The sequence below is a fragment of the Hipposideros armiger genome, unplaced genomic scaffold (genome assembly GCF_001890085.2).
Source record: "Hipposideros armiger isolate ML-2016 unplaced genomic scaffold, ASM189008v1 scaffold_248, whole genome shotgun sequence".
Lineage (NCBI taxonomy): Eukaryota > Metazoa > Chordata > Mammalia > Chiroptera > Hipposideridae > Hipposideros > Hipposideros armiger.
The window spans coordinates 852169-871141 of NW_017731598.1; the positions used below are offsets into that span (position 1 = coordinate 852169).

Sequence of the window (18973 nt, forward strand, 5' to 3'; positions counted from 1 at the left end):
AGGGAAGGAGGCGGGGGAGAAGGGGGCGGAGGGGGAGGGCCGGGAGCCTACCAGAGGGGAGGTGGAGGGAGGGGAGGCGGAGGGACGGCCACTCCTCAGAGACTCGCTCGCCTATCCCTGCCCCACCCTCTGCTTGGTCCCCTGCCGGACCCCCCTTCTTTCCTCACTCCCTTCCCGCCCTGGATCCCCCAAAGTTTTTCTGGTGGTGTCAGATTCTCCATTCTTCTTTCCCCCGAGTCTCCACCCCCCAATGTGGGGGGCGGGGGGGGGGAGGGGCAGTATATGAGTTGCATTTAGCTGCCCCTTGAAACAGATGGCCGGGACCCTTGGCAGGTCTGCAGCCAACCTGCACGCCCTAGGACTCTGTGGTCATCTCTGAGTGGTGAGATAATGGGCTGGGGGTACTTGATGGTCCTGCTTTCCACGTTGCTTCAGTGAGGTTTTTTGGTTGGTTGGTTGGTTGGTTGGTTGGTTGGTTGGTTGTTGTTTTCTCTTGTGTTAGGAGAACTAAAGTATTATTTTTGAAGCTCTATTGCGTGCCTCCTCTTTTTCCTTCAGGTGAGACCAGCCCCGGTCACAGGGTAAGATGCAAGGTAAAGATGAAACCTCACCTTCCTGAGTTAGTACCCAGGAGGAGGAGGGCACAGGGGTGGTTCAGTGAAGGGCCAAGCTGTGTGGATGGAGCAGGAGGTAAATATTGACCAATGCGCCATCTGCAGAGTGCAGAAGACAAGGGGCTTTGTCCTCAGAGGAGAGGTTAGAGGGTGGCTTCTAGTCCCTGCTCCATCAACTGCTGGCAGGTGGTGACTGGGCAAATCACTTGGCATGTCAGCCTCTTCCAAAAGTGGGGCTGCCTTACTGGGAGTGAATCAGAACCAAAAGAGAGGATTTCCCCCTGACTTTTACTCTGGAGGGACACCCAACCCCAGGATGGGAGGCTTGAACTGGGTTTGAACTGACTCAGAGGGGAGAAAAAGAGGGTATTCCAGGTCTTGGGTCATGGTGCTTTGGAGGCTGGCAAGACTGAAAGCCTTAGGGGAGGTGGGATATGTTTGGATGGGAAGGTGTATCAGGACATGAAGCAGAAAAAAGGAAACCCATGAAAAAGTTTTTTTTTTTTTTTTAGCTGAGCCATCCTGCTACCTATTGGCAGCTCAGCGGCTGCTCAGCTCGGGCTGGAACTCGAACCACTGTTGCTCAGAGTTCAAACTCTTGAGCGAGCTCTTAACCAACTGAGCCACTCGGCCGGCCCAACCCATGAAAATTTTTAAGCAAAAGAATATTTTGATCCAAGAGGTGTCCTCCTCACTTTCGTATTCCCAGAGCCTGGTATACAATTAGGCACCAGTAAATACTTGTGGCCTCAAACTGGTGATTGGTGTTAACAGTCTGCAAGATGAACTACCTGGAAACAGAGGGCTTGGGCCCAAGGAGAGGAGTTAGGAGGCACTAGTGAACATCTCAACTTGGACTGCTCTGCCTGGCTGGTAGAAAAGAACGAGGGGATTCTGGCCGAACGCTTCCTTGTGTTTGCATAGCAATGTGATTCTCTTTTCAATGCTCTTTCAGGTACAGTCCCGTTTTTGACTTTGGAGTTCCTTGGTGAAATGGAAAAGATATTCAGTATCCTATTCAACCTTCAGCCAGTGTTAAGAATTTGTGCTGAGGGCTCTGAGAAAGGAAACATTCAGAGGGCCCGGGAGTGCCTGAATTCAAACAGCCAGGATCTATGTAGGAAACTTTTATTCTCAGATAAAATTTCTAATTGTGTTTCTCCTTAAGACACCCTAAACACACACAAAGGGCACCAGGTCCTCCTCACTTGCATGTTTCCTGGTGATGGTCAAGGGTTGAGGAAGGGCAGGAGGGAGTCTAGCGAATAAGAAGTCAACTGACTGTTAACTTTTCAGAGTCTTCTGTGGAACTAGCGAGGTACCTGGCCTGAGTCATCCTTGCAAGGAGCTGAGAGTCCACAATAGCTAAGCCACCACGGCCATTCCTCGGCAGCTGTGACCTCATTTTACTGCAGATCCTGCTCTTTTCCTTGCTCTACTCTAAGTAGACCCTCAGATGGTATCACTCTCCTTTTTATTAACAGGTTTTCCTTTTCACGGAAACCATTTAGAACTTCCTCACTGTTTAACAAGAGGTCCCCAAAGTGTCTATAGATAGGACCCAGTAGATTTACTGTGGAATTCCTCAAAGCTCGAATCAGCTGAAGCTTCCTGAATCAATTAATATAAATTCAAACCAGTTTGCAGAAATGCCCAATTTGAAAGGGGACCAGGTTGCAAAAAGTGAGGACTTCAGGTTTAGGACAAGCTTAGCCCTAAAGGCTTGATAAGAACATTCCTCTCTAAAAACTTTACAACAGTCTCTATTTATATTGCAACATTCATTCAAGATAGAGTGAGGGCTTTTGGAAATCCATATTCAAAAAAAGATTACAGTGTATGGATGATTTCAACAAAAGTGGAAATGAAACAAAGGGAGAAAAATCACCATTTGAGGTGCAGGATACATACTGGCCTGAGGTCTGAGGCACATGCTCTTTCTAAACAACTTTTTCTATGAGAAAATCTGAATATTCTTTGGATAGGAATTTCCAGACATAAATTTTAAAAAACCCTTATTTTCATTGAGAATGGCAACTGAAATCAATGTTATTTAGGGGGATGATCACTTAATTCAGAATGGCCCATGACTGGCTATCCTTTGTCCTAGAAATGGGACACTGTTAGGTGTCACACTGACACAATGACCATTGCTACAGTTGGCCAGTCCCATGGCCTGCTCCCTATAATGTATCCACTTAGCATTTACTGAACACCTACTATGTATAAGACATTCTGCTAGGCACTGTGGGGGCGGGTAAGTGTAAGGCAGGGTTCCTGTCTCATGTCTGCAGCTGCTTAGGGAGATGGCATACATGAAAATGACTACATGAGATATGTTGCCAGTTTGACACAATAGAAGTATCCTGAAGACATACAGGAAAGTTGAAGAGAGGGAGAATATTCTTAAGCATCTGAGCAAGATTTAAATGAGTGACACTTTGTTCCTTGCTAGTTAACTGAACTGTGTTGATTCTATTCTTGGACCTATGTGGTGTCACCACTGGGGTATTCCATTGGTGTTTAGGGAGCAGTGGGGTTGAGTTCAAAGGTCATTAAAGCTCCTGAAAAAACAAACGCAAAGATTCTAAGTGTGTGTGTGTGTGGTGGGGCAAGGGAGGGCGGTGGGTGCCTTTTGAGGCCCCTACACAAGCAAACCAGACAACAGCCTCCCGCACGTTTCCACCTAGGAGTCAATTCTTCTACTCCTCTCCTTAGGAAAACAGTTATTCTAAGGCTCCATAACCTTTTCTTTCAAAGATTTGGAAGAGCTATAATGATGGGTTTTCCTGCTCTCATGCTTCGACTGCCAGTTAATTTCCTAATTTGGAGCTAATTACTAAACTGCTGAAAAATGTAAGGCAGGGACAACCATCGCTTACTGACAAGCTTTCCATTTATCGCCATGGTGTCTGAGGGCATGGACCCCACCCAGCCAAGAACAGAACCTTCCTCTTCCATCACAGAACAGACCAGTCCTTGTCAGTGCGGCTCTGCCAGATGGCTTCTTGGCCATCATCAACCAAGTTGCTATCTTCATATGTTAAAGTCAGAGAGTTTGAAACTCTTCGAGAGCTGGGAGCAACTTCCAGGGTTAATGCCACAAAACACAAAACTGTCATAAACCGTACATTTTTCTGAGGACTCTTCTTATAAAGAAGGCTTTATTTAATTCATGGTCATTTGGAGATAGCCTTTTGCTCCAACTTTTTTGGTAGCTTTCTTAGCTAACTGGTTCCTCATTTTACTTTTTTTTTTCCACATTTTTGTTTGGAAATAGTGCAGTGAGTTTTTGTTTTGTTTTGTTTTAATGGATAACAAATTGGGAAAGTGGTCATGTTGTTAAGAAGTATCTGTTAGCTTAACTGATAGAGTTAATTTCTTACCAAAAGCAATGGGGAATCCAGTTTTATCAGCTTTGCAAAGTGAACAGTGTTGCTTATGACAACATGGGGGGGGAACAGTGTTGCTTATGACAACATGGGGGGGGCGGGCAGCGGGGGACTATCACAAGACACATGCTCTTCATCATTTCCTCAAGCTGTGCCTGGAGGGTCTAATCCCTTCACCCAGTCCTGCTGTGGAACACAATGTGAACAGTGCCCCCTGAAGTTGTGCAGCCAGCTAATGTATAACCTTAGCCTACTAACCTTTTTTTTCTGATTTCAAATTTCTTATAATCCCAATTTTGGTTAAAAGCAAATATTTTATATATGCATGAGAAAAGCAAGAATACACAAAAATGTTCAATCTCCACAAAGAGAGATGTGGGCTCTTGATACTTCTCCTCATTTTCTAAATTTTCAACAATGAGCATGTAATATGTAGTCAAGAAAAAGTAGGACATATTTCAGTAAGTTTTGAAAACTTCACCTTTTCTAGGAAGCAATGCATGATTACTTACAAGTCCTTTTTCTTTTTTTTTCTTCTTTTATTCCTATGTGGACTTCAGCCAACTATCTGAGTCCCTAAACTGAGTCCCTAACCCAAGAATGACCTCTTATTTTCCCTTTCCATGCCACAAAAGACTAGACAGACAAGGTTTTGAGAGGTGGGCTGCAATGGCAAGGAGAGGGACAGGGATAATGGAGTGAGAGAGGGTTATTTTAAGAGTGGGAGACACTTGGGCTGGCCGAGTGGCTCAGCTGGTTAAGAGCTCGCTCAAGAGTTTGAGCTCTGAGCAACAGGGCCCCCGGTTTGATTCATGGCCCGAGCTGAGCTGCCGCTGAGCTGCCAACAGGTGGCAGGATGGCTCAGCTAAACAAACAAAAAAAAAGAGTGGGAGACACTTGATGTCCAAGATGATGAGGAAGGGAGATGCCAAGAGAGCAGCAGTACTGTTGGCCTAGAGATCACGGCCTGGAGCAGGTCAAAGGCGCTAGGAGAGACTTCCTGAAGAAGAGGAAGTTGGCTGAGCACCCAGTGGAACTGGAACACACTGAAAGGAGAGTTATACACCTGAGAGAGAATTTAGGAGTATATTAGTGATAAGTACCATAGAAAACACAGTATGTAAATTTTTTTAAAAGACAATTATTAACTTCAGGGAAAAACAAAAAGTTGTACAGGAAAGGAAAAGTAATCATAGTATTTTATATGACTCAGCTATCAACAGCATTTGAATAATCATAATAAAGTATATACTGAATATTGACCTAATCAAAACATTGATGTAAGTAGTTTGAAGAGGAGACAGGGAGAAAGTTTATATATGTGTGTGAGTAGTGGGGGGTGGGAGGGTGGGCAGATGAAATACAGGTAAATCCTCATCTTCCAAATGTGAAGTCAACTGATAATGTCCAACAAGAAAACACAAGTAACTTGCTATTTGGAAATATGGAGACAGATACCAAAACAGTGAGTGCAAGTGGTTTCCTCTGGGGAGCATGAAATTGGGGGAAGGGCTCAGGGGACTGTTTTTGTTGTTATGCCTTGTTTTTCTATAGCTTTGCTAAAAATACAAACATTTAATTAGAAAAAGTTACAGCCTCCACGTATTCTCTCTCGCTTGCTGCTCTGAGACAGGGCAGGATGGGCAGCATATGACAGTTTGTAATTACGCGTTTACAGGATCACTTTGTCGTGCCACTAGCGGGCTGTAAGCTCTCAAGGGCAGCTAGCATGTCTGTTTTCCTTATCACAGCCTCCCGAGCACCGAGCACAAGGCAGGCGCTCCACACATACTTGTTGAATGAGTGATGAAATGGGTAAGGCAGATGTACACGTCAGCACTCAGCATCTTCACAGAGGTATGCATAACCAGGGAGTTACAGGCAACACGGCCCAATGTTTGCAAACTGCCTTAAAATACTCCAGGGAAAAAAAAGAAGTGTGGAAACAAGATAAAACAAGATTGACAAAATGTTCGTTAACACGTGATGGGGAGATAAGGATGTTTACCCCGTCTCTCTACTTTTGTGTATGTTAGAAAATTCCTTAAAAAAAAAAAGAAATAAAGTTTGGACAGAAAGAGAACTAGAAGGAAGGGGCGGCACTATAGCGTAAATATATTAAATTCAAAGTTCAGCAGTTAGGGAGGTTTGTATAACATGGAAAATGTAAATAAAAACCAAGGGTCAGAGAAGAAAAAAAGGCACGTCAAAGGCAAACATTGTGGCAGGCCGTTGGCCCAAGAAATTAACTAAAAGCTGATTGAAAGGGGTATGGGGTGTTTCATGAAGATGTGGAAAGGGAAAGTTGAATGAAGTACTGGAGTTACTGAGAAATTTAATATTTTATCCTAGAAACATATAGTACCTGCAGGTATAGAACTGAACGCCCCGTTTGAAAAGGCTCACGCTGCAGTATGAATAACCCAGGCTCTGCCGTCAGACTGCCTGGGTTTGGATCCTGACTCTGTCTCAGCATGTATTTTAGCTGTGTGACCGTGGACAGACTGCTTTTCCTCTCTAAGCCGTAGTTTTCTATCTGTAAAGTGGGGATAGTAATAGCACGAATGAGCAACAGTTCTTGGAGGTTTCAAGGAAGTAATGCATATCGAGTCTTACCCATGCCTGACGTACAGTAAATAGTTAACAATTGGTGGTTGTTATATGCCTTGGGAAGGGGTTCTGCCAAGACAGCGAAGATCTTACCAGTTAAATGTAAAAGGGACCATTTTGCCAGGAGACCAACTGCACCCTTTGCAGTCCTGCCCTGTCCCTCAGCCCTAGGAAACCTCCCAGGATGCCCTGACCCTCACAGCATGGCCAAGCAGTCCACAAGCCCTGCCTGCGGGCCTGGGGGCCAGACGCCATGCAGGGCAAGAGGGACAGCTGGTCTGGGAGCTCACAGCCAGTGGGAGTACAGGTCTCAGCCACCAAAGCAAAGAGGGAAACAATCCCAAGATTCACACTGTCTAAGCGAAAAACAGGCCCATGGCTCAGGAAAAGCCTTACTTTTCCTGACCCGCAGATCTGAAGGTTTTCATAAAGGTGGAGGGAGAGGCCACTGGGTACGTGGAAGAGAATGAGGAGAAGGTGAGCGATGGGTGGCTGTACGTGTCTCACAGATGCACACTCCGCTACTAGATGGTGCCCAGCGGACAGCGAGGAGCCATGTGACGCCTTTCCATCAGGAAGATGGCTCTGCAGAGACATGTTTTAGAAAGATGCTCTGGTTAAAGGGGTGGGAGGTCTGGAGTACAGGAAAATGAGTAGTCCAGACAATAGGTAGCCAGGGCTCGACATAAGGTATCAAGTAAGGCGCAGTTAGAACTGAGACACTGCAAAGGCAGGAAAATTCAATAAGACAAAAGAACCAGTAAGATGTGTGAGGGGAAGAGGAATCAAAGGTGATTCCCAGGTGTTCGGCTTAAGCTACCACTAGGTGGAAGCTAGCTTCTCCTCCCTCCATCTTCTCTCTCAGCCAAGTTTGTTCAGGCCAAAGTCCTTGGCGTCATCTTTGACTCCTCTCTTTCTTTCGCACCACATCCCATCCAATCAACATCCATTCAACAAAAATTCAGTGAATACCAGGAAGTGTTCTAGGTACAGGGAATACAACCAACCAGAACTCCTGCCTTCGTGGAGCTGTGTCTTTTAGAGGTGGAAACAGACAATAAATAAGACAAACAGGCAAAACACATCGTCTGTTAGATCGTGGTAAACATTAAGGAATAAAATAAAGCAGAGAAGAACAACGGAAGTATAGAGGGCAGGAGCTGCAATTTTAGGTAAATCTGTCAGCAAATCCTGTCAACCCTTGCTTCAAATAAATCCAGAAACAGACTTCACACCACTTCCACTGCCATCAGCAAGGTCCATTCCTCCACCACCTCTCGAAAGGCTCCTATTATGATAACCTCCTAATCGGGCTCTGCTTCCATCATTGCTCCCCAATCTATTCTCAACACAGCAGCGAACAAGTCCATTAAATCAGAAGTCAGACGAACACTTGTTTGACCCAAACCCTCAAAGGAGGAATAGAAATAGACTACAAATGCCAAAAGGATTGTCAGGAAACTGAAGGCCTGGCAGAGGCTGGAACCCCTAGGCTGATGATGGAGCTAACCGGCAAAGTAGAAATAGACTACAAATGCCAAAAGGATTGTCAGGAAACTGAAGGCCTGGCAGAGGCTGGAACCCCTAGGCTGATGATGGAGCTAACCGGCAAAGTGATGTGATGTCTCCCTCACAGTGTTTGGGGGCCTTGGGGCAGTGAAAACCGCTGGTTCAGTTGACAGAGAACTGGGAATGGGTAGGTCACACAGAACACAAAAAGGGCGAAGGGTCCGAGGACTTGAAGGGCCAGGAAGAATGGGACTGAGCTGACTCGCCAAAGATCCCCAAGGCAGGATGCAAACACTTTCATTATTGTGAAGACTGGGCACACCGACCCGTCTCACTGCGGCAGGCAGCGGAGGACGTGGGACAGAGGCCAAGGGGTTGGCTTATGTGCTGAGCAGAGAGGAGCTGGTGGCGAGCGCTCAGGCAAACCAGAATAAAGCTCTTTGGTGCATGTTTAACAACTGCCTAGAGAAGAGGCTCCAGGGGGATGGAGCTGCAGGCAGGGAGGTAGGGAGGAAGGGGTTTCCGGAACATCTCCTGACCTGGGGACTTGGACAGGGGGTAAAATGGGCCTGTGCAAGCAACTCGGAAGAAAGGAGCAGGAATGTGGGTACTGGGAGAGACACCCCTGAAGTGTATGCTGAAATGATACAATGTCTCTAAAATAAACCACCTGGAGCCTGAAAGGGCTCAGGGTCCTTCCTAGCTTGAAGTATAGTTACAAGTACCTCTCAAGGCAAAACTCAAAGCCTTAATAAAGTATTAACTGTACAATTATTCCAATTTGGGGGATTAGAAAGATTACATCTGAGTCAACTGAGATTTGGTAAATTCTGCAAAGCCTACTCCTACTTTAATAGTTTTCCGTTTCCTTTATCAAATTTTCATAGAGAGACTGAAGGTTTGATATAAGTACGAATTTATTGACATCAATTTCCTTAAGCTATTATTCCAACAGAGAGGGTACTGAAAAGCTGAACACGATGATAATAAACCCACAAGATCTGAAGTTTACAAGGCCCACTCCCTCCAACAGTGAGTGAGAGAGAGAGAGAGAGAGAGAGAGAGAGAGAGAGAGAGAGAGAGAGAGAATGAAAAAGTCTTCAAAAAGAATCTGGAAACTGCTTTCATTATAGCAAGAAGTAATGACAGTTTGACAATGTAAGCATTTTATCCAGAAACATTAATCTATTCCATAGATAACAAATCAATTACCATATAATTGAGTTTGAAAATATACAAAATATCTGTTGTTCTTACATACTGAAATCAAAACCTAATTTTAAAAAGTGCACAGTAAAAACAGCATAAGGAAACCTACAATATCCATGGTATGTGTATAGTTTTCCATTTTACTGTCAACATCAAAATCGGTATTGCCTTATTTGCCTTACTGGTTACAAATATATTTTAAATGTTTCAAGGCCATTTATAACACTGACTAGTTTACTAGGTCCAACAACACTCCAGCTTCCTGAAGGCGGCCAGCACTGGACGTGGAGACGCAGCCCTGCAGCTCCCTGCAGCAGTAGCAGCTCTGGAAAGAAGTCACCAACCAGTTATGTGTAAACTATCGATTCTTGTTCTTTTTAGAATTTCCCTGTGCAAAGAAAAATAACAATAAGAACACAAACTTCAAGAACAATAATTTCCATAGTTTATAGACCAAGCTGTCTGGAAGGCATATTTCACTTTGGAAAACTTTAGCTTCCAAGAGGAGAATAGCTGATAACCTCGCATTGGTAACTTTTTTTTATTCAGTAATCACAAAGCAGTTGGTTAGTTTTAATTCTCCCCACTTTCTAAAGTCCGCGGATCCTATCCTGCTGGGGGCTGAGGACAGGCAATAAAGAAAGAAAAAAAGCTATCTTGGATTTAGCAAACCTCAAATATTCCCTTTGTTCCAAAGACAAGGGAGTTTTTGATTTCATGAAACTGAATAAAAAATTTTAGCCTAAACATATTTCTTTGTTGATTAATTAAATACCTTTTAAAGGCCTTAATAGATACTAATTTTGCATATGTGCCAACAAACAACCAAATGGCAATGATTATCTGTCAAAAGGAAGCTGAGATACTGGTTGAGAACATGCAAGAGGGGAGATGTCTTAAATAATTCCCACCCAATTCCCTCATGTATGGAGATTTGGATTTTCCAGTTTTGAGTAACTTTTCTTCTTTCTGGAGAAGTTCACTTTTTAGGAAAACACTGTAGTTAAATTCCTATATTTAACTATCAGGTACAAATACATTCTTTTCATGTAAGTGGAAAATGCTTGCAGAATACAAACATTAAGAGCAAGATAATAGCAAGAAAATGGTTTCAGGATGTTTACTTGGTATCCAGTGGAGACCATGTCAACTCAGCCATAAAATAATGCTATAGCAATCTGAATTACTAATAGATGGGGGTCGAGGGGGGGCGCAATAGGGATCATAGAATGATCAAGGAAAGGTTAACAATATAAACTACAAAGTGAAGAAGGCTCTCTATCTCAGTGTTTTACTACTGACAGGTGTTTAAAGGATTAGATTAAAAAGTTCTGAGAGGGCTTGAAAATTCCCTCACTTCTAAAGTAGCTGCAATGAGCTCTGCTGTACTCAACACTAACCCTTCTAATTCAGAGCCAGATGCCTCTGCAGCTCTGGAGTCCGAAGTTTCCCTGTGGTCACTGCTACTTTCTTTCATATGTTAGGTGCTAAAACAGGCTTTCTCACACTACTCATTCCAATGAATGTACTTTCTACATGAGCTAGCTGTTGCCCTGCTAGACTATCAAGAGGCCAAAAGGGTTAAGGGAGGCATTCTTCAAGAGGACCAATCCCCATCCCCTACCTCCAAGCTCAAGTTTCCTGAAGCACAAGTAACTGGAGAACCATAATCAGAACCATATTGGCTGCTTATGATCATCACAAGATGTCCCAGAAAAGCATCACAGACACTCTCCGAAGTAGCCAGAGGCCAGTCGATACAATGAAACTACACTAGGAAACAAAACTATATAACAAGATTCCAGTACATTCATGATACATTTTCCAAGGAGATGCCAACTGAGCAGAGTGATGCCTGCACTACCACTAGCAAAAACTAAGATGTAGCCAGGGTTTGTTCATCTCTGTTCCCTCCGCAGTGTCAGCACAAAGCAGGAACTCAGTAAATGCTGCTAGAGCAATAAGGTGCAGCAGTGAATTTCAAAGAGCACAGGGTGGAGATGTAAATCCAAGCTGGTGGTGGTACAGTATTGTCTGAGCTACCACACTGTGCCAAGCATTTGAGATGATGCATAGAACCAAGTCCCTGGCCTCCTGAAGTCTATTTTTCATGGTAAAAGAGTATACACATTATGTTACAACAATGGGGACATACTATGTGGATATACATTTCAACATAAAAATACTACCAATATCTACTGGCCCCAGCCTGGACAAGCAGAGGCTTTATGGGAAATGAAGTCAAAGGGAATTTTTGAAATTAAAAGGACAAGACATTCAGGCATATGGATATATATGAGAATAAATTTGCTACAGGAGGTTACTCTTCAACAGTACCATTTCAGATTCATATAAAAAAAGAGCAATTCCCATCATAAACCTCCTAAGAGTCCCCCAAATTGATACTACAACAGCAGAAATGTCAAAAAACAAAGGACACAGCATTAGGGCCTTAGAGGTCAGACCTTCTCTCAACTTGTAACTCAGCCAAAGAAACTTAATTTTACTTTGGGGTAAGAGGACAAGTGATGTTAAGAAAAATGATTTACAAACACTTTAAATCTCTTAACCTTTAGCTCCTGAAATGCACAGCAATGAAAAACCTTATATTAAACACATTAAATATTAAATATTATACTGAAGAGAGTCTACCTCCCTCCGCTCCCTTACCTTAGTGGACATCTTTAGTGTGTCGATCTCTTCTCTCTGTTTAGATAATGTCTCATTCATGCTGCACAGGTGGTCACTCATCATACTTAACTGATCCTCATAACTCCTCTTGGTAGTTGTCAGTTCATCCTAAATGGCAAAGGAAAAGAGGGAAAAAAGAAAAAAGAAACATCAAAATCCCACTAGTCATACAACTCTAAAGCTTTTCTAATTTATAAAAAAAAATAATTCGTAAAAGCAATTTATCTAATGACCTATCTTGGAAAAACAACTTATCTATTGGGTTGTTGGAAAAGTCATGACGTACTTTTTTCTGTTTTTTCATTGCAAAAATGCATCATGACTTTTCCAACAACCCAATAAATGATCTTATTTGACCAATTAATGTAACAGTTAAGCCACAGGCCTAACAAGTGAACAAAGTTAAAAGAAATGGGGAAAAAGTTTTTCTCAGCCTTCAAAATATGTTCTGAATTTCTTGGCAAAAATGAGTTTCCTTCTATGGCAGTTATAACTCTGTCACACAAAAAAAGAGAGGAATGTCCGATCTTTCCAAATCCCCTCAGGCTTTCTGGAGCCCTTGGTGAGGTGCGGAGGTCTGCCTCCGGCACTTTGCCACCATCCCACACCTGGACGGCCCACAGTCCTACAGGGGACCTTTCGTGGAAGCAGCAGTCCTCCCTCTTCCCATCTCTCAGGCTCTCTTTGGCCCCTTCAAATCTAATCCTGTGCTCCTAGCTAATCTGATAAACTCATCTGAAATAAGGAGGAAGTGGGTGTTGCTGTGCTAATGTGTTTTTTTCTTTTCCTGTATCACGTTTATATTTAATAGGAGTTTTCTGCAAACAAGGCTTTCAAACAAAGTGAGTAAGGAGAAGTATTTTGCAGCCCTACCTCTCAGTTAAGGTCAGTTTCAGAAAACAGTAAAAGGAAGGAACAGAGTAAAAGTAAGTTGAACAAAACCAGCTTACAGCCCACAATGACACGCAACAACATGGAGGAAAGATGGAGTTATGGGGAAATATGTCTTAGAAATGCTGACTACAAAACTATTTAAAATGAATATCAAGTCAGAGAAACAAACAATACAACCACTTTTTGCCTGACGTAAGTTAAGACGTTACTTTAAAATGAGTTAGAAATAAAGTGGTCAGAAAAATGTGTCTAGAGGCTGCATGCCACTGCTGTAGAAAGGAAGTGCTGACTTGGCTGCCCAGGGACTTTCAATGAAGGAAAAAACGCATGAAAACTGCTTAGGTGACACTTATGAACTCACCTGAAGTCTGCTGATGTTCTGACTGGCTACCTTCATCTCTTCTGCCAGTGTCTCTTTAGACTTTTCAGCCAAGGCTAGTCTTTTAGAGAGTGCTCGGCACTGTTAAATCAGAAAGCATTCCGTTATCCCAGGGAGCACTTCCCAAAAGCAAACTTACTTCAGGGAAGGTTGCTAGAAAACAATCCCCAAAGCCAAAGCCCTTCTTCCCGCAATCCTTCCTTCGCTTCCTCCCTTCCTTTCTTGCACAAACGTCTGCCGAGTACCCACAGGCCTGTTCCACACATTGGCGTGCACGAAAGAAAGATGTGCACCCACTCTCACCATTTTTTAATAAGGAAAAAAAAATTCTCCTAACCCAAGCTCATCAATGTTTTTCTCCTAGCTCTAGTCCAATGACCAGTGGTTACAAAAAGCATAAGAAGTTTTTACATTTACCCAGGATTTATTTTTACTTACACCAGACAAAAAGAGAAGTGGTTACTTCAAATGTTATCAATGGCATCTGACCATGCAGCCTTGACTCTAAGATACTTCTCTTGTGTTTTAAGTCCTTTTTAAAGACGACATTACAGACACAATAAAAGCTTTACAGTCCTGTTCTATAGATTATACTCCATTCACATGGGGACAAAAAAGTGAGTACAGGACTGTGAAGATCCCAGCTGCTTTCTCTGGGGGTTCTACCAAACCTAGGCTTATACAGAAAAAGGAGAAAAAAGAAAAAAAAATCTATTTCACACTCTTGTTCAAAGAGGATGTGCCATTAAAAGGATTGCTACACTTTCTGATAATAAGGCCATGAGACTGACAAGGCGAATCCATTGAGACACATTTGAGTGCTGTGTCGACATCAGCCGCTCAGACTAACCATTCCAGTAAAGTCATATAGGGGGTCACCACTTCCTGTTTACAGATGAGGAAAAACCAGGACAATTTAAAAATTCTTGTATCATAGTTGTGCTGAAGACATGTCCTAAGATAAGCAAGTCTCTTGGAACTGAAACAGCCTCAAAAATTCCCCACTCATTTCAGCGAAGTTCAGCCAACCAAATCGACTGCCCTCTATTAATCAAACATTTATGTACTCAGCACTAAGCTGGAAAACCAGGGAGAGTTTTGCAAGGCACGAGTGGGTCTTTGCGAAGATGACAATCAGCTCCAGGGCACTAACTCAGAAGGTCATCAGGGATCAAATGAGGACATGATTTTTTGCCGCATTGTGTGGCTCAGGGGAGAAGCTCTCTAGCACTTCTGCTCGAAGTCATCCAGTCCGCTGTGGCCACAACCCCACAGGCTGTCACTACTGACACGCTCATCACACAGGTGTGTAATGGTTGCTTGTGAACAACACAGAGCTAGGCACATTGTTTATTTTAGCGGGAAAAAGAAGCAAAGCCCCTCTCCACTTTTGGCAACCAGCCTCCTACAGCTTCTCCATTTCCATAGTTTATAGGAGGAAATCACAAGGTCAGGTCCCAATAAAGGGTACTATCTTTTTTTTTTTCCAAATTCATTAACAATTAAAGCATTATAATTCTCCATCTGCCATCTTTAACTGACCTTTTAATATAAAGTTTCAAATCAGAGACCTTATGGGTATGTTTATATGTTAAGCAACTTCCATTCTATTTTATCATTTGTTTCTCATTCTTTGACATCTGTACTTTCTTCCTTCATTTTCTCCCCTTCTGGTCAATGAATTGTATATAATTTTATTGATTATCTTGCATAATGTTTTTCTAATTTTCTTAAGAAAATTAATTAGAAATTGGTGAGGAAAGAAGAAAAATAACAAAAAGTAAGATTTTATATCTTTTAAAAGTAGAAAAAGGTTACATTTTTATCATTTACAGGTTTTCATTTCCATATATTGTCAGTTAGAAATTGGAAAGTACTAAAAAAAACCCCAAAAAACCAGGCCCATTTTGCTTTTTAATTTCCCTATACAAAAATCCCTTGAATGATGAATGTGACCTGCCTATAACTCTCTAAAACAAGTCATCTATGATAATAATGCTCCAAAACATATGTTACATGATGATAAGAAGAGCTAACTATAAGTCTTGCCTATCTTTCAGTAACTTGGAAGTGACAAGTCAGTCCTATATTTATTGAAAGGAAGATTTCGGGATGGTATATAGACCAATCGCTATGAACTCCAACCGCATGAATGGACACTGACTTCTCTCTTCTAGTGAACAGCAGGAGATGAGGACAGTGGCCTGATTCCTGAAGGGCTTAGGGAAAAACCCAAATCTAATTAACTCTCCACTCACCTCAGCATAAAAATGTACTGACTTACTGTCAGCCAGCTGTAGTTGGGACGTCAGTTCCACTATCCTTGCCATATAGTGATTTTTAATTAAGTCTTCACGAGACTCCGCATCTGGAGCCTAAATGGAGCAAATGTAACCAAACGAATGCCAGTGAGATGAAGCAGTTTTAGAAAAAAAGGTATCACTTTAGAAAACAAAAGAGAGACAATGTTTTATATATTTTCATTTGAAATTTGACGGGGAATCAGTTTTCCTACCCTCGAAGAAACTTCAGATAGGGCAGGTAAATGAATGCTCCAAATTTCCTTTTTCGGCATCCTGTCTATCTCAGAATGAAGCTGTGGCTTCAAGAGAACAGGGCAGAAATACGGGAAGCCGTGGGGCCATGCTCATCCATTGGCTTGCATTAGCCACAAGCCTGACTTTCCAAATCTCCATCTGTCTGACTCCTATATCTTCCTCTAATTGGAAGAGGACAGGGAAAAAGGGACTATTTATTTATTGAAACCCCTAAAATCCAAACATTCTTTTTTCCCCTTAATTATCCTAAGACAGCTCTAATGCTCTTAAACATATAACCAGTTAAACTATTTCTATAATGAACAGTTTATGACCCTTGTCCCAGATTAGTATTTTTTTCTAGATTACTCTAGCAATGACACACTATTAAATTTAATTTAAAAAAAAATTACATGCAGAAGTTCAGGATTACGTCAAGTATAAGCCGATAAAGAAATCAAAGAATTTACCAACATACTTGAACTATATTTACCAGCTCACCATCCTGAGTGGTAAGCTGAATGACTTCAGTGTTCTTTTAATGGTTATTTATAAAGTTACATCTTAAAATAAATGTGTGAACCTACGTGACAAGCCAAATCTGACCTGGGTTCACTCACTCGAGGGCTGGAAACAACCAGCAAGCACGCTATTCATTAAGGCCCCAAAAAGCCCTGTTTTCCCAGCCTGCCCCTGGGAGGGCTGAGGGCTCGCAGCCTCACACAGCAGCATGCCAGCGAGCTGATGGCCAAGCTCAAGCCACACGTTATCAAACTGCCGAGTCAAGTCATTCAATGAGGCAATTACAAAAAATTGGTTGGTGACACTCAAAATAGAGAACTAGAGAGAGAAGCAACATGGATCCACAGGTTGCGGGGGAACACTGGATCCACACTTGCTAGAATGGTCATCAGGAAACACAATAGACAAATCTGACTTTTCTAGGACTTTGCCAACAAACAGGCAGCCAGATATTTACTAACAAACAACATGATGCCAAGGACACCTTACCTCACCATCAGATGTCCTGGTTAAAACCCCAATCTGGAACGTAAGGAAAAAAATGCTTTAGAACAGGCTGTTTACATTTCAAACACAATAGTTTCAACACTTGTAATATTTTCTCTTCTCAGTTCCTACTGTTTTAAAGCACCCTGGGACTGGAGTACTGGAAGATGACCCTCACATCATCCTTTACTACAAGGAAGCAGTGGCTGAGGATGGATAATAATGGATAATGATCATCACTATTTCCTCTATCAAAATGCGGTTAGCCATTTTCACTGAAACCAACAAACTGGGAAGAAAGAAAGAAGAACAGCTGACTCACCTTGTCATGTCTATGCCTATTTCCAAAACAGTAGGCAAGGGGGAGACGGAGGTGGGGTGGGTAAAGACAGTTTTATGTGATCATAATAACAGAACATTCCAAACAGAAAACACAAATAAACTCTGGCTGAAAATCAAAAAAAAGGAAGAAGAAATACATTCTTGATACAATGGTATTGTGACATCAGTAAGTATTAATTTCAGATTTAAATGAATGAAAATGTAACTGTAGGCACATTAAAGTGCTGCCAGGTTTTTAAAGCTTGCTTTTATGGATTCGGACTGCAAAAACAGATAGTCATGATTACTGAATTCAGGTTATTATTCAAGGTGGAAGGGCACGTGCTTGGGCACAATAACTTAAACTACTGAAAACTCAGTTTCAATGGATTCTATTCATCAAAGATGACACTCAGTAAACAGTCTGCACAGGCTCTAAATAATATCCTCAAGAGCATCACTCTGAACAGCGAGCACTACATCACCTGAATGTATGCTAATGAATGTCATGCCCACCTTGCTGTGAAAGTGTCTTTCATAAGGCTTATCTTTTTAATAGAAGAGCCATAATTTTATACTCACAGAGGCAGAAATGCAATTAAGTCTTTCTCTTTCTATTAAAAACTGTTTACAGTAACACACCATTTAATTTTATATATCCAAAGAGGACTATATTTGGCATCTATTCTGCCTCCCCACCCTTACCCCTACTCACAGGTTATGGTTTGAATATGTGCGACAGCACATAGCTTCTCTGCACAGATGTCTATCCAAGCTCTTATTCCATTAGATTGAGAGCAACAAAGGGACAGGAATGAACTCCATTATATAGACTGAAAGGAGGCTGACCATGTCTTGGGGTCTCTAATCCTGACCATCTAAATACAATGGCCGAAACTCAGGTTCATGGAAAATGTGGCAAATGAGGCATCTCAACTACACGTTAAACTAAAAGGGATAAAAAGAAAGGCTGAGAAGTGGGAAAATCAAGGAAGGCAGAAAACACTATCTCTTTTGATCTCTATTGTCTCCAGGTCATTTTGGCAGGAATCCGCCATGTGCAGATGGAAGAACTCTGTGGAGAGACCCTTCTCTAGGCCTGAAATACTCTTCCCCTGCCTTGGACTCCTGCTCACCCTCAAAACACACTCATGTGACCTTTTCTGCGACATCCTCCCCACACCCTCCTGACACCTTCGCTGTGACCCCACCACGCTCTGTACAGGGGCTCACTGTAGGATCGTCCTGTCAGCATGGAGACCACTCAAGTCAAAACTCTGAGAAATCGGGTTTATGTTTCTTGCTTTTTTAAAAATTTGTTTCTTTTTTTCCCCCCATATATATAAAGCTTTTATTGAGGAATCGGGGAAGGGGAACAGACAAGTCACTGTCCCCCTGTTCCCCAGTCTAGCTGTGGAGCGCGTTGCCCCACTGGCCCATGTTGGCACCACCATTGCGCCCTTCCCGGGTGAGGCAGTTGTTCACCAGCCATTGGACAGGCACTCAACGGCGGCCACTCACACTGGCTGCAGCCCACTGCAGCCCACACCAACGCCAGCGACCCACGGCAGCCCAGCTCCAGGTTGAGCTGCTGTTCACCATCTCAGCCGCAGAGGGCGCAGCGTCATTGGCCCACATGTGGGATCCAAACTGGGGCCCTGGAGTCCCAAGCCAACTCCTAACCAACGCGCCACTCGGCCAGCACTCCTCCCTTATATTTTATCATGAAACTTTTCAAACATATAGAAAGTTGGGAGGGAAGTATAAAAAATATTTGCATATCCACTATCTACACATTCAATAATGAAC

At 42.6% G+C, this 18973-nt stretch overlaps 1 protein-coding gene across 1 annotated transcript in view; it reads right to left on the reverse strand.

Moving 5' to 3' along the window:
• Positions 1–9024: 9024 nt before the first annotated feature.
• Positions 9025–18973, reverse strand: part of PPP1R21 (protein phosphatase 1 regulatory subunit 21) — a 66783-nt gene continuing 56834 nt past the window's right edge. Inside the window, exons 18-22 of the mRNA XM_019655874.1 lie at positions 16847–16879; positions 15557–15673; positions 13281–13379; positions 12005–12133; positions 9025–9722 (exon numbers count right to left, since the gene is read on the reverse strand). Coding sequence (XP_019511419.1) covers positions 9693–9722; positions 12005–12133; positions 13281–13379; positions 15557–15673; positions 16847–16879 — 408 coding nt within the window. The 3' untranslated portion in view covers positions 9025–9692. The remainder of the gene's footprint in view (positions 9723–12004; positions 12134–13280; positions 13380–15556; positions 15674–16846; positions 16880–18973) is intronic.